General features: G+C 42.6%; 3 protein-coding genes across 5 annotated transcripts in view; 1 reads left to right on the forward strand and 2 right to left on the reverse strand.

Annotated features, from left to right (window-relative positions):
• coq8b (coenzyme Q8B) overlaps positions 1 to 5,014 on the reverse strand; it is a 7,178-nt gene extending 2,164 nt beyond the window's left edge. Inside the window, exons 1-11 of one of the 2 annotated variants that reach the window (XM_027004729.3) lie at positions 4,902 to 5,014; positions 4,190 to 4,368; positions 3,576 to 3,890; positions 2,921 to 2,987; positions 2,551 to 2,622; positions 2,355 to 2,474; positions 2,104 to 2,189; positions 1,699 to 1,836; positions 1,308 to 1,389; positions 1,122 to 1,215; positions 735 to 876 (exon numbers count right to left, since the gene is read on the reverse strand). In XM_027004729.3, coding sequence (XP_026860530.2) covers positions 735 to 876; positions 1,122 to 1,215; positions 1,308 to 1,389; positions 1,699 to 1,836; positions 2,104 to 2,189; positions 2,355 to 2,474; positions 2,551 to 2,622; positions 2,921 to 2,987; positions 3,576 to 3,890; positions 4,190 to 4,366 — 1,293 coding nt within the window. In that variant the 5' untranslated portion in view covers positions 4,367 to 4,368; positions 4,902 to 5,014. Of the gene's footprint in view, positions 1 to 734; positions 877 to 1,121; positions 1,216 to 1,307; positions 1,390 to 1,698; positions 1,840 to 2,103; positions 2,190 to 2,354; positions 2,475 to 2,550; positions 2,623 to 2,920; positions 2,988 to 3,575; positions 3,891 to 4,189; positions 4,369 to 4,901 lie in introns of both variants that reach the window. The other variant, XM_027004728.3, reaches the window with a different exon arrangement.
• Positions 5,015 to 7,108: 2,094 nt separating this feature from the next.
• fbxo46 (F-box protein 46) lies at positions 7,109 to 12,394 on the forward strand. Of its 2 annotated transcripts, XM_027004677.3 has the most exons (3): positions 7,109 to 7,526; positions 8,368 to 8,481; positions 9,432 to 12,394. In XM_027004677.3, the coding sequence occupies exon 3, from the start codon at positions 9,473 to 9,475 to the stop codon at positions 11,546 to 11,548; it is 2,076 nt and encodes a 691-aa protein (XP_026860478.2). In that variant the 5' UTR covers positions 7,109 to 7,526; positions 8,368 to 8,481; positions 9,432 to 9,472; the 3' UTR covers positions 11,549 to 12,394. The 2 variants fall into 2 exon arrangements, with proteins under 2 accessions (XP_026860478.2, XP_026860477.2); XM_027004676.3 differs by lacking the exon at positions 8,368 to 8,481.
• Positions 12,395 to 12,412: 18 nt separating this feature from the next.
• On the reverse strand, positions 12,413 to 18,680 carry slc5a2 (solute carrier family 5 member 2). The gene is made up of 15 exons (XM_027004678.3): positions 18,382 to 18,680; positions 18,049 to 18,120; positions 17,774 to 17,878; positions 17,378 to 17,437; positions 17,124 to 17,228; positions 16,769 to 16,874; positions 15,867 to 15,947; positions 15,453 to 15,688; positions 15,096 to 15,231; positions 14,894 to 15,001; positions 14,426 to 14,576; positions 14,077 to 14,245; positions 13,487 to 13,702; positions 13,257 to 13,392; positions 12,413 to 13,154 (listed from the first exon to the last, which is right to left on the reverse strand). The coding sequence occupies exons 1-15, from the start codon at positions 18,487 to 18,489 to the stop codon at positions 12,943 to 12,945; spliced, it is 2,001 nt and encodes a 666-aa protein (XP_026860479.2). The 5' UTR covers positions 18,490 to 18,680; the 3' UTR covers positions 12,413 to 12,942.
• Between the last annotated feature and the right edge of the window lie 1,243 nt (positions 18,681 to 19,923).

Consider the following 19,923-nt stretch of genomic DNA (forward strand, 5'->3'; position numbering starts at 1 on the left):
TTGAACTCACAAAGCCTACTGGAGTGCATGTGAATTTATGTGAATTCAGATGCCTTTAACCTCTAGTGCAAGATGCACAAACACTTGTTTATTTGCTGTTTGACAAACAACATATGTGCATCACTGAACTCATCGACTGACTTGATTATCACACTTGTTAAATGCTTGATTGACATGTTAACGTCACCTAGAGATGCCCCAGTACCAGGTTCACTCTGCTCCTGGTCCTTCATGCCATGTATTTAATGTAAATTATCACATATAAGGTTGTGAAACAGTACACTTAATCTACTAAGCTGTAGTTTTAGACATACAGGAATGATCCAAACTTAGCGCAAGCACACTGTTGGTATCAGACCTGGTTACTGCACGACACCTGAACTTTGTTCAAATGAGTGAGGAAAAGAGAGAGAAACAAACCCAACACCAGCTGCAGACAATAGCAGGCATGACTGCAGCTTTAGGATGAACAGGTGGGACCCAATTAACTACAGTACATTTACATTTATGGCATTTAGCTGAGGCTTTTATCCAACGTGACTTACAACTCTGACTGAGCAAAGCTTCAGTAACTGAGGGTTGAGGGTCTTGCTCAGGGGCCCAAAAGTGGTAACTTGGCAGTGGTGGGGCTTGAACTGGTAACCTTCCAAATACATGTTAAGTACCTCAACCACTGCGCTACCAGTGCCCGCCAGTACAAACTATGCCGTACCACTATTGTAGTTCTCACTCACTTTATTCCTAGTATCCTGATCCAGATCCACACAGCTGTCTAATGGGACTCCGTTAACGAGCTCCATAGTGATCACACGACTGGTACTGAACTCATCAATGGCCTCAGGCACCCTGAACACTGGATCTCCTTCCAGTAAAGTCCTGCAGGAATCAAGTGTCAGAAATGTACTTAGACTCTTCAGAAATGTGTTATAACAGTTTGAACTTGTATTTGAAGATGTGGGATAAAACTTCATTGTGACATTTACTATTTTGGTTATATGTGCACTCTCATATTACATGCAGTCTTGTAAAATATATCAGAGATCTAAGGGTGGTCTGTGTGTCAAAATGACGCTTCACCTCTTTGCTTACGTTGAAATCTGTCAACATGTCACCTAGTATACCTGAAGCGCTTAGTGCACTCTGCTTCTCTTCTGTAGTCACACTCCCAGGCAAGCTCCCTCTTAAGGACTTCTAGGCTGCTGTCAGCAAATAACCCTGCAAGAAAACAGCCACTGAGTACAAAAATAATCCTTCCCAGTGCACAACTCATGTTTCAGCGTGCCGGCCAAATATCAGCTGTGCCTCACCGTCAGGAAACACCACGCTCATCTTTAGCACAGACATTAGGTTGTTTATGTCACTTCTGATGCTCTCAGCCACTCCAGGGTACTGCACAGTAGATGATCACATGATAGGTACTAGAACTAATTAATTATTCTAATTTTACATGTTTCTGTGTTTAAGAAAATATTCATAGGATGTTATTTGATTCCAGCAGGCATATAAAAACAAACCAAGACCCTTATAATAGTATAAAGAGGGTATACGTCTATATAAATGGACACCAAAGTGAAAAACTAACAATAGAAATGTAATCAGGCAAATTCATTCAAAACGTCAAATGACACAATCACTACTTTGAATATGCCTCAATGAATTTAAGCGTTAGAGGTACACAGCACCCCCCTCAGGCCATACCTGTATCTTCATGGCAACCTCCCTGCCGTCTCGTAAGACCGCGTGGTGCACCTGCCCGATGGACGCTGCTGCAAATGGTTTGTCCTGGAAGGACGAAAGCTTCTCCTTCCAGCCAGAGCCAAGCTCCTCCTCCACAACCTTCTACACACAGGACAGGAGATCTTAAAAGTCATGTCTGGCACAGAACATTAGCAGTTGCCCATTCACATTATACAGTGACACAGTCAATCATAATCTGTCATTTATTGACTGCTAGTGCTGTTTCGACCTCCTGCAGTTTACCTCATGATGGCTGAGCGGGACTTAAGTCAACCTGAAAACTAAAGAACAGCCTTTCATGTTCACAAACCCAAAAGGTAAAAGTGTTGGCACAGGGGAACAGTTCAGGGACACAGAGGAACTTACATTCATTTGACTGACCGGCATGAAGTCTGCACTCTGCCGAACCCTTTCAAAGATCTTCTGCAGCTGTGGATTGATGAAGCTATTATCTAGAAGAAGCGAGGAAATTAAAAGAATGATTACCAATAACAAAACAAAAAACATTTTATGTTTTTAATAACAAAAGCCCTCTGTAATGAGCATTTGCAATTAGTAGGTCAGGTTGGAAACATTTGCAAACAGTTGAGAGTTAAGATGGAGGAGACAGTTCTGACCCTGAATGCTCAACATCTGTCCAAGCTTCAGGGCAGCTCCTCGCACCTTACACAGAGTTCTAACGATGCGTTCAGCGTTGGCCTCGGACAGGAGTGGAGAATCCAAGACAGCTTGCCCATCTACAGGAGAGACATCCAAACACTGAGTAAACACAGGATAACAGACAAAACAGGATTCTTAAGATCACAGGCCTACCTGAGCGACTGCCCCTGAAAGACTGTCTGGCTACCTCAGCAATGGCACCAAGACCAAGCCCAACAGCCAAGCCTGCCAGAAGAGCACAGGGTTAGAAGAACGGCAACATAGACCCTGTGCAGACGCAGCAGTGTGAAAGCCACTGGAATAAAGAGACTTCTGAATAAAAACAAATAGACCTAGTAGATCTCAAAAGTGAGTCAAATTCCATCAGTTAAAGTGATTACATTTGTAGTTATACATGTTCTTTTGAGCTTTGCCAGAAGACTGGTAACGTAGCTTTAGTGAACCAAACATGCCACCACAACTAGTTAACAGCTATTCTCTGAATAACCTCAATGATCAGACATTGTCACAGAACATCACTCACCCCCAAAATTCACAAGCCGACTTATCTGTGTGACAGGGACTTTCTGCTCTCTGGATCGTTCATTCAGCTGAAAAAACAAAATATCAGAACACTTTTCTTTTTAAAATAAACAGCTTGGGTTCACCTATATGAAAGTTGCAATCCATATTATAGCTGGCTGAGAACTGGACAGAACACTAACTCTTTAATATATTTTCTATTCTTCCAACACTGTGTCCAGACACACACACAGACATGGAGAACGCTGGACGCTGTCCAGAGATTTGAGACTGCCTGACTTGCCCCTCTCAAGCGTAGAAGTGTGTTACCTGTAACCCTCTGGGTCTTGAACATCCAGCCCCTGACAGCTGGAACTTCACCAGACTGTTTCTAGTGCACATCCTTCATCTACCAGCTACTGCAGAATTTGACCCATAAGCCCATAAACACTATCAAAAGAAAGGGGACTTCCTTTACCAGGTTTATTAAAGGTCTACTACCCCCATCACTGAATTTCACTGAGAACGTCTTTACCCATCTGCTGAAGGTCAAAAAATACCTGCATATGTACATACAAAATAAACTAACTCCTTCTTTAAAGACTGATCCAAATATATCTATTATTACCACATGAAATGCTTTAATGGCTTGAAAATGACACCAACACTTTGCTCACCTTCTGTCGTACAGGTCTGGTAATGCTCTGTTTAGCTTCTCTGGCTTTTCTGATGTCCGCTGGAGTTAGTCTGGCCACTACCGAGTCATGAATGAACCTGCTGTGCCGACGAGGCGCTGAAATGTGCAGGAAGCGAGATGTCTGCGCAGGCCAGCCACTGCCAGCAGCAACTGTTCGGGGTGTTCCTGTCATAGCAGTGCCACCCTCACTAGTGACTCCTGGTGGTGGCTCAGAGCCCACAGCCCATTTTGCAGCATCCTCTTGCTCAGGCTGGTCCCATCCCTCAAGGTCAGGAAACTCTTCGGGCTTCAGTGTCTGGCAGAAATACAACCAATGAAAATGAAGTAACCATTTTCGGTAGTTTGTATTAAGATGATATTTCATAAGAGACAGTAAAGGAAAAAGGAAAAAGCACTAGAAGACTCAAAGTTTATCATGAGGTATATTCACAGAACAGGTAGGTGCTAGTAACACCAAGGTCATGGGTTTGTTTCCCAGGCAACACGTGCACACACACACATACACACTCATACTGATACGCATGTAAATCGCTCTGGATAAGAGAGTCTGCTAAATGCTGTAAATGGCACCCTGGCATCCACCAGTCAACCTACCTCCTCTCGCCTCATCATGGTTCCTGCCCAGTCCTGCACCACATCCTGGGCTGTTTTGAGACCTGCACCCAGGGTTGAGTTGCAGGCCACCAGTCTCACGTGGTCCCCTTGGGTTGTGGCAAAGGCAGCAGTCACCTTGCCTGCACCTCTCAGTACTTGCAGTACCTCTGACAGCATTGCTATAAAGAAGCAGGAAAAAACACAAAAAAAGTGTACTCTTAAAGTAAATGTATTGGTAAAGTATCCCACAAAACTGTAGTGTCTTAGTAAATGTCAAACAAGTCATGCGTGAACTTTCAAAGGAAGTTAAAGTTCTGAGAATACATGAACATACAGTAACTATTTTGCTAGCTGCATCCAAAATACACCACTGTTCCCAGTAAGACGTGATGAAGATGAAGATCTACTCAATATTCACTTGCCATACAGAACTAATACGCAGGCTACTGAGTCCTCAGGTACCAAGCCTGCGATCCCAACCTGGAACACTAACGCGGCGGATTAAATTAACGCCTCACGCCTACATCCACTGCTCCATAACGCAGCGCACCAAAATATCTAGAAATGAACTGGAACTCTTAAAGTTGTGTTTACACTAGAAGTGTACAGACCTCTTCTTGGGTCTGTAGTTCTACGTGGTTAGTTAGCTAAAATATCTAATTTCTTCTATCTTATTAAAACATAGTTCCATCCTTTACATGAGCTCACTTACCACCGTTCACAAATAGGGTCCGTCAGGTTTATATATGTCTGAAAACGACACGACTCCGCTCCGACGCTTCCGATTAATCGATTAGCTGCACTATTTCGTGCTAGCGGACCCGGAAAGACAATCATGATAGACGCGTTACATGGCCAACCAAATGTACAGAAACCTGACCTTAGGGCGGGCTTTAGAAGCGCTCATACGCAAAGTTTGAACACAGGCGATGCTGAGCACGTTTTGGGTTATTTTCGTGTAATTAATACACCACAGCGTTGGAGAAAAAGTGTTAATATTGTACTAATTACTGGGAATTCTGCAGACCTCGTGAGCAGCTAAATGTGAGGGCAGGAGGAACCAGGAAAGGACCCGACCAAGCAGCAACAGAACAATAAATGATTATTGGCAAAACAAGTTTAAATAATAATACCCATAAATAGGGAAATGATTGTATTTGTAGTATTAGAACTCAGTAAAGGAAATATGTATAATTAATACAAATACGACGTGTCGCACAAGAAGCTTACGAGCTTGTCAACACAGGTACAGTACAGAACACAACATATAAATGTTTTGAAATAAACTTTTAATAATCTTATAGCATCTAAAAATCCACAAATTGTACGGTAACTAAAAGGCAAAATCAATGTGTTAAACAGTTTTGAATGTAGTGTTAGACTCATTAAATTAAATATTAAAATTGCTGTGTGCAAATCAGAAGGGAAATATTTTGGACAGGACAGTACAGGAAAAATATAGTTTAACATGATTGGAACAAGAAGAAAAATATTATAAATATTATAAAAATATAAAAATTTACAACTTACAATTTAAAAATGTTATACTTTAAGAGGTTTGGGGCAAGACACAAAAACTGACAGGACAATAGAGGAATAAATATGTGTTACTGTGTCATGCTGTAGTCTGGAGCACTGAACAATCATGAACCTCTGCATGAATGCAGCTTGGCACCAAAGGACTAGAGGGTAGCAAAGTGTAAGTTGACAATCAAGACTAATGGTTTCATAAGAAACTGTAAATGCAGGCATACCAGCACAAGCACATTACAGCTCGAATGCTTCCAGGCGAAAATCTGTACATGACACTGAGAGCAACGTCAGCTTTACGCTGCCGTATCATTTTGTATGACACAGAGATCCTCAATGAAGTGCTGATCCATTAAAAACAAACAAAAACATTCTGCCCAGCACTCACAAAACCACTGGTTCACTGCTGTGTTCCACTAATATGGCTGAGAATAGTCACCTAAATGACATTACATTAAGTGTTTTGTATGAAATTACATTAAGTGTTTTGTATGAAAGTCATGGGTGTACAGAATCACGTGTGCTAAACATTCAGTCTCTGCACATGGATTCTGACACTTTTCACATCCCAATGTCATCCTAGACCCAACTTATTCATTGCGCTGTCATGGCAAATATGTTCATGTTCAAGCACAAAACAAATGACACTGGCCCTGCATAAGCACACGGAAATAAGAAATGTGAGCAGGAGCTGAAGAGCAAGCAACCATGAAGGTAAGACTGCACTACAAACTGTCTGTCTCCACTTTAGAATAGTCCAGTAGATACTCTTTACATTATTATCAGTTCATTTCAAAAGATTTCGTTTAGAGAAAGTCAGTGAAAGTCATCGAGATTGTTAAATCTATATCCTAGTGTAACTAACGTCAAGATGTTTTCAGTGAACTGGTTTTGAAAACATTTTGAAAAACATTTTGAAAATCTTAATAGCTTTAATGTAACAAATCTTGAAATGTAGACTGTAATGCAAAAAATTAGTTATTTTGTTACATTTATTACTATTGTAGACTATTTTAAGGACGGGGGATGTTTAACAGCTGAGTAAAATAACAAAACTGGTTTTCTCTGTTGTTTCCTTATTCTGGCAATCCTATGTATCTTTACTTTTATAGATAGTATGCTTAACAGGACTCCATTAGACAATCAAAAGCTTTCGTTGCATGTGCCATCGCGTAAATCGTCATCCACTACTAAATCCAAGTGTATCGGTAAAATGTTAAGATGGAAGAAGAAGAAGAAGAAGAAGAAGAAGAAGAAGAAGAAGAAGAAGAAGAAGAAGAAGAAGAAGAAGAAGAAGAAGAAAAAAAGGAGGAAGAGTGTGGAAGAGGAGGAGGGGTGGGAGGGGGGTGAGAGGGGAGTGCGGAGCATCCATATATGGGCACACCATCAGCTCCGGTTCACTATTGGCTCTTGGCATTTTGCAGCTGCCTGTCAACAAGATGGCCTTTCTCTATTGCTTTTCCAATACTATGAAACTAAATTTGTTTTATATGAACATCATATTTTTCTGGGCGTATTGAGGCCATAGTTCAATAACAGATTGTGCTAACTCAAAGGCGGTAGTTGTTACTAAGGTAGATGTACATTATCCATCGAAAACAGTCTGCTGCGATAGCAATGTGAGGACATTGTCATTGGCTTCCAGATAGGTCGCAGGCTAATGTTATTGTAGCAGATCTGCAACACTCTGGCCTTGTTTCTGCTCTATTTTGTGTTTTTAAATATATTTTATTTGAAATAGGTTAACATTTTGTTGTGGTTATTGTGGGAGAGGTGCTGGAACGAAGAGATATACATTATTTGAAAGGTAAGAAGAGGCGCATCGCAATGCATATTTATGTACCGTTAGCGTTAGCTAGGTAAAGGTAACGAGAGAGCCATGGTGCTTACGCTAAGTTAGCCAAGTTGGTCTGCGGTTTTATCATATTACACAATATTCATCAGTCACATCGTCCCGACAACGTATCGAATGTGTCCAGATTGGTGAAGTAATTAATTACCATAGGATTATACACTTTGATTAATATAATTACGGTAGTTTTGTCAAGAAGTATTAAGCCAGTTTGTTAGCCTGCTAGCTAACGAGTAGCTAAATCTTGCGAACAATATTAGCTAGCTAGAAGTCACACCAGAATTCCTCCCGTTAGCTAACGCTAAGCTAGCTAGCTGGCGAAACCTGCTCGCTTGGCCAGCTAACGTTAGCAGGCTAGCAGCCTCAGTACAGCTGGGACGTGGCTAGCTAACTATACTAGCTAATTCCACTTAACTCGATTTCTTTGCTTCTTGTATAAAATGAAGTGTACGATAGGTGTTTACGTCAACTAGCTAATCGTCCATTTAAAAGGGGAATGTGGCTGTGGACTGTCCCCAGGTAAACTACACTACATAACTTGCTGCGGAGATGAAGCGAGCGGCTAGCCTGGTTAGCTCCTTAGCTAGGCCGTGTGCTAACCAGCCACTCATGTTAGTCTGATTTACAGGAAAAAAAAAACGGATTATTGTACAGTGGACTGTTTGATGGTTTTATTATGTAGCAGTTTGGCTTGGTTTATTTTGAGAACTGCAGTGTTTTTGACACCCAAGGACATCGTAATTAATTGCTAATTTAGGTTAATTTGTTTTTGTTTTTTTTGGCCATAATTGCCCAGGTAAACCTGCCTAGCAGCGTTTTTCACTGAGGAGGAAAGGTGCTACTGAACAAAGGGAAAGGGAATTAACTTTGTACAAGATGACAGAACAAGTAATGAACATCTGCTTCACAGGTGCACTTAGAACATTATTATTCATAAGTGATGACCCCTTTTTCACCAGATCCACCTATAACTGAATATGCAGTCCTGTGGCTGGTTTGTAATCATAACCACTGAGCTACCAGATTAAACCCCCTGATAACACACCTACCACTTCCACTGTGCTTTGTTCATCAGAAACATGCATCTTTCGTTCTTACTGGTGCAGTAAGGTTAGCACAGAAGCAAAATTAATAATGAATACCAGTCACCTGATGTAATATTTTCAAACATTAAATGACTGCTGTACTCTGTTTATATATTCTCATCAGCCACTTTTTGGGAAACACCTTGCAGGTGTAGAGCTAAGAGAATTTTGCGCTTTTGTAGGACTGCTTAATCCAGCAGTCACACTGCTGTACCTGATGGACTGTGACAACCACGCTACTATCATGTTATTGTTAATGTCACTACCAAAGTAATGGTCAGTAGGTGTCATGTGGACATATAGGGTGACTGACAAACTGTATGCTAACAAATGAGGTACAATGTTTATTTTTGTAGCAAATACAAGATAGTTGTACTTAATACCACTTAATACCAGTGACTGGATATATAAAAATAAAGACAGTAGTTTGTGTGTGTGTGTGGGGGGGGGGGGTGCTTTGGTGTAAAAGTATTCAAGGTAGTGAAGTATACAAGGTTTCCAGAGAAACCAAATGAAAGAAAAACACTTCAGTACACTTTGCTTACACAGCTGATGAAGGATCTCCATCCGAAACATCATGTTTCTCTGGAAACCTTGTGTGCTTCACTAGTTTTGCAAATCTCTGTATATCTGTTCAAACAAGATGTCCATTGTTTTTATGTTGTTTTATGTTAAAATGTATTGAAATGAGTTAAAAAACAAACAAACAAACAAACACCACCATACAATAGCATGTGGTTCCAGATTCTTACTTTGCTTTTTGTTTATTCCTCAGAAAACGTTGGTGGATATTACAGTCTGGCACAGTGAGAATGAATGGTGAAGTTCAAAGTAACTGCCCTGCATAGTGGCAGATATGCTCCCAGTGGGCTCAAAATGAACCGTGACACCTTTTCCCACATACGCCTTTGGTGCCCACGCCCCTTTGGCACATACTCTCAGAATAAGCCATACAGCAATGGCACAACTGGCAGTGGGACATCTTCGCTCTGTAAAGCTGACACGGTTGGTTGCACGTCCATAGAGGCTGGTGGAGTCGGTGAAGAGCGTGATGAGGATGTTGGCACGGAGAACACCCCTCCTGCCCAAGCGACCAGCCTCCTGCCCCCCCCACCCCCTGCACCACCCTCCCCTACTTCACAAATGGAAGATGGTAGGGTATTGCTGGATACATGGTATGTCATCAAGCCCGGCAACACCAAGGAAAAAATTGCCTTCTTTGTGGCTCACCAGTGTAGTGGGGCAGGTTTCCCGAGGCCCAGTGCCATGAAGGTCAAAGGGAACTGGGGTGGCGACTGTACCAAGGCTAAGCGGCGTCGCCGCTGCTCGTCCTATGACCCTCCGGTGAGAGCCCAGCATGCGGGCTCAGAGCTGCATTCAGAGCCCTGTGCGCCGGACGACGCCGTCGGAGTCAGTGACACCGATCTGCTTTCTGTGGCTGAGATGGTAGCTCTCGTAGAGCAGCGGGCAGCCATGGCCCTGCAAGGCATGGTAGCTCACGGACAGACCGCCTCCGGCAACCAGCATCACACAGTCCTTCAGAATTCGGATTCTTCGCCTGTCGTATTCCTTTCAGAGAACCGCCCGATCCAACAGGCCTCTAAAAGTGACTTTGAGCAGCAACAGGAATCACGCCGGGTCGCTCGGGCTGTCGCACACTTTGAGTCTCAGCAGCAAAACCTGGACAGTGCGCTGCTACGGCCTCAGGTTCATAATTCTGCCAAAGAGCGGGATTGTGTGGGCGAGACTGGGGCTGCTAGCCAAAGCCATAGTCGAGGGGAAGTAAGGATTGCTTTTCGGGTGTCCAGTTTGGATACCCGTTCCCAGTCTGAGCCCGAAGGCCGCCCAAGGTGCATGTTTATGAGCTGTGGGTCTGGAGGGGGACAGGCAGGAGCCAGGGCCAAAGAAAAGATAACATGTGACCTCTACCAACTGGTTAGTCCTTCATCTCGAGACCCAGGTGCCATCCTGGCTGGCTCGCCAAAGTCTGATATTTTAGGTGAAGGCGTCGCTGAGCGTCCGGCTCCCACAGCGCCTGACCCTAACCACGATCACTGCTCAGGGGAAAAGAAGACTGTGGCTCGAGAAAGGATGACTGGCTTCCATGTTGAGGTTGTAGTAACAGGTGCTGTGGACCAGTGCGTCTTCTACGGTAAGGACAGCACAGAGAATGTCCAAGAAGAGACCGTGTGCTTTGCTATGCCTGGTGGCGCTAACACAGCTGGTTCCTCAGAAGACCCTCCACCTGGCCAGCTGTTCTTCCTGCAGACTCCTTCTGCAGAAGATGAAAGCAGCGCTGGGGTCCCAAGTGGGCTGTGCTCTTTGGATTGTGCAAACAACAATGGGCCAGTAGGGGCAGCCGTAGAGAGGCCGGAGAGCCCGATAGCTAGCGTGGACGACTGTGCTGACAAATCTCTCTGTCGTCTCTACCGTCACGTCTCCCATGACTTCCTTGAGATCCGTTTTCAGATCCAGCGGCTCCTGGAGCCCCGGCAGTACATGCTCATGCTTCCCGATCACATCATGGTCAGCATCTTCAGCTACCTTCCTACTCGCTCGCTCGCTGCCCTCAAGTGTACCTGCCATGACTTCAAGACCCTGATTGAGACCTACGGCGTGCGTGCCACGGACTCTCGCTGGAACCAGGACCCGCTGTACCGCGACGACCCCTGCAAGCAGTGCAAACGCCAGTACGAGCGGGGGGACGTCTCTCTCTGCCGCTGGCACCCCAAACCTTACCACCACGACCTGCCTTACGGACGCTCCTACTGGATGTGTTGTAGGCGCACAGACAAAGACACGCCAGGCTGTAGGGTCGGACTGCATGACAACAATTGGGTTCAGCCATGCGATATGGTCCAGGTCCGCACCAGAAGAGAAGATGGGAGGTAAAGGCAGGAGCAGGGGAATTCTGGATCCCCTCCCTCTTCTCATGTTGCCTAAACCTCATGCCACTGTAATATTTATGGTTGAGCTTGCCTCCCTGTCTCAGCTTGTTAACCTTGCTATCATGTCAGTATAGTTCTTAGCAGTGCACCATACTTAATTCTTACTCCCATAATACGCAGACCAGTGCTCACATGTGAATACCGATGCTGATTAAATGAGGTTAACGTCTGCTGCATGGGACTAGATCTTTAAATGTATTTGTAAATTGGTTAGAAATTCTTATGGCTTGGCAGTCTTTTCCTAAGACCAGCTCCGAAGCCAACTTCAGCCTTGCAGGCACTTACTAGTCTTGTGGAAGTAATTAAATGTACTGAGGTTGGATGTCAAGTGTTGTTTGCTGATCCTGGGGCAAATAAGAGCAAAAATGATGTCACTTTACCAATACCTGATGTCATTTTGTAATCTACACTTCTACTGTTCATTGGGTATTTTTGTCATTTTCTTTGAGTAGGAATGAGACTTTTTTCCCCTCCTTCCTTCTGGTTTTTGAAGCTCTTTTCATAAAGCATTAATGAAATGAGTCTTTCTCGTCCAGAGATTTTCTCTGCGGGTCCCTGCTGCAGGCTGGCTGCCACTGGCTGCCCATGTGCTGATGGATGCCAGTGCGTGTGTAGGATCCGGCCTTAACCTCATTCATTCTGCTCTTGCCATCAGTCTGGGAAACCTTTCAAACAGAATCAAGTGTTGATGCTGTCTCTTTGGGTTTGGGAGACCGTTGTAGGTTTCACTGTCAAATAATGCTATAAAGAATTTTTGCCTCTAAAGTAAATAAAATTTATTTAAAATTGATATTTGTATTAAGTTGCAATACTTTTGCACACTACAGGTGTACAAGCCCATTTTAGCATTTTTATTTCCTTTTAATCATACATGCCAGGGGATACTGATACCATATGCTCAACTGTACATAAAATTATAAGTAGAAGAGCTGGGAAATCAGTATATAATGAATATCAGCAAATCAGTATATAATCAATTTTTGCAAATCAGTCTATAATCAATATCAGCATATTCACACTGTGAAATTTAATTTATTTTTGTTTGTTTTTTTAACACTAGGTTACCTTGCAACAACAAGAAAACAGTATGTAACGTTTGTTTTACTAGATCTTGTTATAACATATACTATATAATACTGACATCATCAAAATCTTAGGATGTCTTTGGTCTACCTTACCCAAACCTAAAACTGTCGTATATGGGGTTCTATGAAGGACAGAGATGCATCTCCTTGTATCATCCATTAGAGTGTGTCATTAGTTCTGTTGATTGTATTTATTCCAAAAGTTTCACACTGATGTATTTGATGGTGGTATCTAATTCCAAGCAGGTTCCCGTCAAGCGTAGAATCCCCAAAAATAGACAGCCACTGCCATCATTATGAGGGCATTAGCATTGACAAAGTGCTTCCACACCAGGTCTTCACTTATGTCTGGTAGTTGTTTAGGTCTTTCTGCGACTTCTTCAGTGGACTCAGAAGACTGTGAGCCACTTAAGCCACAAAACCAGTCAATTAGACGGATAAGTCCAGATTTAGTCCCATTTCCAGCTGCAAAATAACATTGTAAATTATAAATATTTGATATAGTTCAAATGTATTAATTTTAATGTAACCCCTAAAGATACCATGGCTGTTTCTATGATGTCTTACTTCTGTTCTCAGCACAAGTGTCCTTGTGTTTGTCTTCCATTTCTCTGTGAGCTTTCCTTCCTCGTTCATCTTCTTCCCAGTCCAGATCAGCCCGCTCTTCCTTAGAGTAGCGCAAGCTGAACACAAGTCTGTGAAGCTTGGCACAGGGAATCAGGTGAATTGAGACGTGAGTATACGTGAACAGGACGTGGATAACCTGACGTCACTGGGTGCTAACTGTTTGCACGTACATGTTTGTCATCGATGGGTGGCGTGCAGCAGCTCACCAGGAGCACTAGTGCCCCCGTACAGAAGAAGAGCAGCACTGCGAAATACAGGTAGTGAACCCCGCATATCAGTTCTGGGCAATTGGAGGGAAACAGGCAGCTGTCTGAACCAAAGTAGAACTCGGGGCCCATGCGACACAGGCCCATGAGCAGACCTCCCATTAGACCCCAGAAGGCACCCTGACAGGAGAGAACATTAAGGTTGTAACTGAAACCAACAACTTGAGAATCAACTAACCTACTGTTCGTTATGTGAGTGAAACTTGTCTTCAATGAAAGTATCACTGCAGAGATTATACTCAAAATTGTGGCGGATGTGAATATTGTCAGTTTATAGAATTAAATTTATAGCATTGCAACATTTTCTAAATAACTGGCTTACTATACACACTGCTTAGGTAAAAGATATAAAAATAGATGCAGTTAATTTTCAGAATGACCCCATACCATTTTTTACATTTGTGCCTATTCACATCTATATTCATTTTTAATTATTAAGTATTAAAATTAAGTATTTTCCGCCGTAATCTATACTGAATATTAATATTAATTACCGGCTCATTGACTCTCTTTACAAAAATGGCCAGAAAGAACACTGCAGCTATAGGTGGAGCCAGGTAACTTGTCACTGATTGGATGTAATCGAATAGCTGACCACTCTGGGCAACCTGTACCACAGGGATCCAGCAAATACTGATCGCAACAATGCAGAGCACCCACACCCTGTTGGAGTAATACAGCAGATTAAAGACATAGCAGATTAAAGACAGATCTCTACACATATCCCACACATTCCTACGTTACGTGGGGTATTCTAGCTGCAGTATAGCACTACATATGTCTACATTTATTTGGTATGGCCTGTTATCTATTAAAGAGGAGTGTTTGCTCTTTGATTTCAACCTGCCGACGATCATAAGCTCTCTGTCCCGGGCCTGGGGCCGTATGCGGGTCCAGATGTCCATGGTGAACAGGGTGCTACTGCTGTTGAAGATGGAGGCCAAAGAGCTCATTAGGGCTGCTAACATGACAGCTAACATCAACCCCCTCAGACCTGAAGAGAGGAAATGACAGCAATTCAAAGGGAGGAAGACAAAAGACAAATAAAGACAAAAGGGGAGGGCTAACTTGGGTTTTACACATCTAAAAAAGGAAAAAAAAACTTCATTTTAACAAACCTCTGCAGCACAGTGTCTGTGTGAAGAAGTGATGGAACTATGAATACAGAGTACAGTATGTGTAGCTTACCTGCCAGAGCAAATTACAAGCTCTCAGGTTCCATTTCCAGGGTGTGTGTGGGTGTGTGAGAGAGAGAGTTGCTTTCGGTGTCTCCCCAGTGCTGTAAATGTAAAATGAGTGTGTGTATCTCACCATCGGGCATGACGGAGACCACCAGCTTGGGGTAAGCGATGTTGGAGCAGCCAACCTCTGCCCCACACACCTCCTTACATCTCTCCGGAACCACACACCCCACCTCATCTAGTAAGACAGTGTGCAGCACCTGAGAAGTGCCCTCCAATCTCAGACGGCACTGAAATGTTTATGGTGAAGGTGCGAAGGTGTGTGGGTGTACCAGGGAAGAGGACCCTGCTGATCATGCCAGGGAACACCATGAGGAACATGGGGAGAAGCTTCAGGTACCCGCACAGGATGCAGCCAGCCTTCACGTGGGTGAGACTGCGTGCGGCTAAACACCGCTGTACTATCACCTGCAGTGGCAACAGATTTCAACAAGCGCTCAAAAAACACAAACAGAACATTCACATATAACATTACATGACCTCTGCAAACTGCTGTAGTCATGGCAACAGGTCCCTAAACTACAGTGTATACAGTCATCAGACAAGAAAGATAAACTATGTTGTACTTGCTCAGTTATTACTAACTTAAAACCACCACCACCAACAGATACCTGCAGTGTTGGGCTCACCTGGTCAGTGCACCAGTACCACCCACCCACGACGGCAATGCCAAACAGGACGCCAGGCCAAGGCAGGTCACCACTCACAGGGTCTCTCAGCAGGTGAAACGCGTCCTCGCGTGGGGTATAACAGACTGGAGAGATGTTGAAGCGCTGGGGGTCTGGGGACAGTCTCATGTGTGGAGATGGTAAAGCCAAACTATATTTCTCAAGTAAGGCACTGTAACCTCCAACTTCATAGAAGGCTGTCAGAAAATAAGACAGAAGCAGGACATGCGTGATACGTAACATACAGCTAAATCTACAGGCAATAGGTTAATAGCATAGCACTCTCATGAAGATCACTTGTCTGGTGACATGTTGAAATGGCTTAACATGTGAGGCTGTATGAATGTGTCACAGTGAGAAGGTCAAGAAACTTACAGAAGCCCATAAGGACGAAGGCTCCAGCGATGATGACGAAGGTCTGGACTGTGTCCGTATACATCAGAGCAGCCAGTCCACCTTCAGGACACAGGGTTACAAACTTGTCTTACAGATTTCTTAAGACAATCCGAAGATAAGTCAACACGTGTTTTAACATTACACCACATGTTGCTGTATATGCGCTATATATAAACATGTATGTATGTATGAATATAGAGTAAAAATGTCTTACGTGTTGTTGCCTGAACTGACTTTCTTACAATAGAAATTCATAAGGTCTGATTTATTAAACATCTTATTTATCATATTTCTGTTTTAGTAAATATTTTAAAATAGGTAGACACCGTTGCTTAATCAAAACCAATTACATATAGTTCTTCCCAAATATGTGCTAATGACTATATTGAGTAAACAGGTTGGAATTCTTTTGTAAACACCTTAAAAGGTGGTCAAATAAGTCCTGAACTTTTGAAAATGGGTAATTGGAACTTCTGAAGGAGAATGGAGCTGAAGGATCTGCTACAGTCTCTATTTTTGCAGAATCTCTAACGTAAAAGTTCAGTGATGATTCGATCTGATGATTGGCACGGTCAAAGCAGGCCTCTAATGTCATCGTGGTGTTCCTTTAGCCATCCTACTATTTGTTTAGCAGTGTGTAAGGAGCCACTGTATCATGGATCTCACACTGTTCCTCATGATACTGTAAATAATTTACTTTTTTAAATCTCAGTATCAAGGTGTCAAATGTCATGTTACTGCTCTAGCTGGCATTCCACCTCATGCGACTCACGCATGTAGTCGCCTTGCTAATTGTACACATTTTTTAAAATTCACACAAGTGTGTTTCTGTTTTTTTGTCCTCCTGTTTTCTGTATAAGGTGAGTGATCTGGAATTTTGCCTGTTACAGTGTAGAGTGCAGTTATGGAGAGAAGTGCAATCACTGCGATGTAGATATTCCATCCGAGCGCCTGCTGTATGAACACTGCTCCGGAGAACATGTCCACCTGACACACACACAACTGCATTCTGAGCACACTAATGAAAGGCAATTATAGCTAAGTGTGAATTCACATTACAGTTCCAAACTCCTAGTGGTTCAAGTGTGAAGCCATGACAATTACAAACTCCTAATGCTACATTTTTTAAACATTGACAGAAACAAATAACTCCCTATAATGAGCTGGTGCTTTTGTACTGTGAACAGAAAATGTTTCTGTCGAATTCAGAATGCTGTGATTTGCATTTGAACTTACAGAGATCTTGGTGAAGATGTAGAGAAATAGGGAGATGACAGAGAGGTACAGACTGATCCTGGTCCCTCCAAACCTTTTCTTCAGGTATTGTGGCATAGTGATCACCTTTTAAAAAGCAGAAGGTGACAGAACCAGATTGCTTCTGCACACAGTTTAAATCTGTACCATGCTCAATACACATTTTTAGGTTAATCTCTAAAATAAGTTATTTAACGAAATAGTCTAATATGTTCTTCAGTGGAAAGGGAACTTACTCCAGCAGTTAAATAGACAGGCACAAAGAGCCATCCCAACAGCAGAACAACGAATAAAGCCTGCAAGACCAGCAAACACTCAAAACACACTCAAAACAAGTTGGTTCAAGTTGGCCAGAATTATTGCAACCAGATTTGTTTACATTTATTAGCTCTTATCAGTGCTTTGATTTGTCAAAACACTGACAGAAACAAGAAATATTAAAAACCAAATTAATCAAAGAAAATTAACTGCTGTTTGTACCAAAAATGTACAAACAATATGATGTGTATTACTGTGCCAAAGAATGTGTTTGTAGAGAAAATTAAGACTTGATGAAATAATTTACCCTGATTACAGAGCACGTGTGCAGGGTGCTGAACTAGGGTTTATTTCCGGCATCTGTTCCAACTTACGTTCCATTCAAAGCCTCCCACAGCGATCCCACTGGCTGCCCCAGTGCCTGCCAGGCCAACAAAATGGCCACTGCCAATATTACTTGCAAACAGGGAGGCTCCCACCTGTAAGAGTGGGGCAGAGCCAAACCTTTAACACATTCTCCTTTTCTTCAGCAGCCCATTTATTGCAGCAGTAGGATTATGGGTAAAATATTTGAATCCAAAAAAACAGAGTCCTTCTTTGTTATATGAAACCACAACATAATCTAGTTGGAACAGATGATTTCACTTACTGGCCACCAGGACATGGTCTGTCCTGCGAGGAAGTATCCTCCCACTGTGCCACGATTAGTCCTAAACATCGACTGACAAACAGAAAACAAAACATAGCTACATATTTTCCTGCTGTTACTATCCATGAGTAAACTCAAATTAACTCAAACTCAAATTAAGCTCATCTCCCTTTGAAGGTCTTTGAATAATAAGGTTTACAATTAAAAATTAATAAAGTTATTACATTTAAAATTAAGTTATTGTCATAGCAAATACATGTCACTTCATGGAGCTGGACTAGTTCACAACACATCACTTTTATACTCAAACACACAAAGCACTTGTGCACCAACCCAAATTCCCACTCCAATGACAACTACAAAGTAGCCAAGAATCACAGTGACGTCTGCTAGGTTGCTGATCATCACACGCGTCCCGACGTCCACGCTGGAGTTGGCCATTTCCCCCCAGTTAGATGTTCTTCTAGGGTGATTTTAAACAGTATCAAACTGCAGTTTAGTATCACCCAAATGCCTTGAGGAAAGATTTCTCCAACGGAGTCTTAGGACACAATCCAAGACCTTTGTTCACAAGAGGACGAAAGGCTGAAGAAGGGTATTAGTGGAACTAATAATTAACATCTCAGCCGCTCTCAAGCTTGGACAACTGTGTGATGAAGCGCTTAACTGTCATCATCAAGGCAATACTTTACTGTAGCTCATAGTTAATATGCTGATTGCAAAGAAACATGATGTCTTGCCTCAAAACCCAACTGGGCATTCATTGGATAAATACCCCACTGGGCATTCACTGGGTAAATAAGGTGCTCTGGAACTTTGGTGATACATGTGTAACTTGTGTAAGTGAATGACGCTTGGAATTAGTTTACTGGTCATACATGGCTGTTGTTTAATCAAAGGGCATTTACAGCTCTTCTTTTGATTGTCTTTATTTAAGAGGTGCCAATACTACCTCCTAAAGCATTTATCATTAGATCTAAAGCACCTTATGAACTTGGCTTTAACTCACCACAAGGAGGTCTGATATATATATATATATATATATATATATATATATAGCTTAGAGGACTTCAGGTAAAGCTTCAGTCTTTTTGATCACTTGATGTATGACACATCAACATACACAAGAGAACACTGGACATTTTAACCAGCTATCAAAGCACATTGAAGTGTGTTCTCAGTGCAGCTCATCAGCAGTTTGGTTCAGCTAGTAAACATCCTGTTAACGTTAGAGTCACAACATCTATAAACACTGCAGTGCACATAAAGCAAGGACTAACTAAGGCATCTATAAGCTAACTCCCGTATCCCTGAGCTCACTGTGAAAGTTTTGAGAATGTTGTTAAAGGGGAATGATCACGCTAGAAATGCATGAGTGATCTGTAGTAGTCCACTGGAACACTCATCTGGTTAATAATCTCAGACGCTGGAGCGTCTTTAGGAAACTCAGCAGCAGTGTGGCCAGCGTTAAGGTTGGGGCTTCCCTTCCACCAGGTGGTCCGGGTGGTCCTTCTGCAGTCTGAGGCCAACAGACACACTCTTGCACTCTGAAACTGTCCGAGTAGTACTGGGTGGCTCAGTCTTCTGCCCATCAGAGCTCAGACCGACTCTCTCACTGCCAAACTACTTAGTGAGCATGACTAAGTTAATTTAAGGTAGTCCTGACCTGAACCCCGTCATTTTATTCAGCACAGAACGCTTCTACCTTAAATTGATCCCAAAACATGACATCCCAAAACTGATCTCACTAACCCAGTTTTAACTTTACAGTGTGATTCCCAGGGTCTCGGAAAATTTGGGAAATCTTGAGAATACTGAAATATTAATAAATACAAATGTTTTACCGATGCATCTTTTTGCTTTACTTTGGATTTG

Source organism: Electrophorus electricus, chromosome 17 (assembly GCF_041902795.1).
Source record: "Electrophorus electricus isolate QZ-2024a chromosome 17, ASM4190279v1, whole genome shotgun sequence".
NCBI lineage: Eukaryota > Metazoa > Chordata > Actinopteri > Gymnotiformes > Gymnotidae > Electrophorus > Electrophorus electricus.

Coding starts and splice junctions, on each gene's coding strand:
- fbxo46 (XM_027004677.3), top strand. CDS start 9,473: ATGGTGAAGTTCAAAGTAACTGCCCTGCATAGTGGCAGATATGCTCCC.
- slc5a2 (XM_027004678.3), bottom strand. CDS start 18,489: ATGGCCAACTCCAGCGTGGACGTCGGGACGCGTGTGATGATCAGCAAC. Junction 15,948..16,768: donor TGCACTCTACACTGTAACAG/GCAAAATTCCAG, acceptor TGTGTCCTGAAG/GTGGACTGGCTGCTCTGATG. Junction 14,577..14,893: donor GGTCTCCGTCATGCCCGATG/GTGAGATACACA, acceptor TCCTCTCTTCAG/GTCTGAGGGGGTTGATGTTA.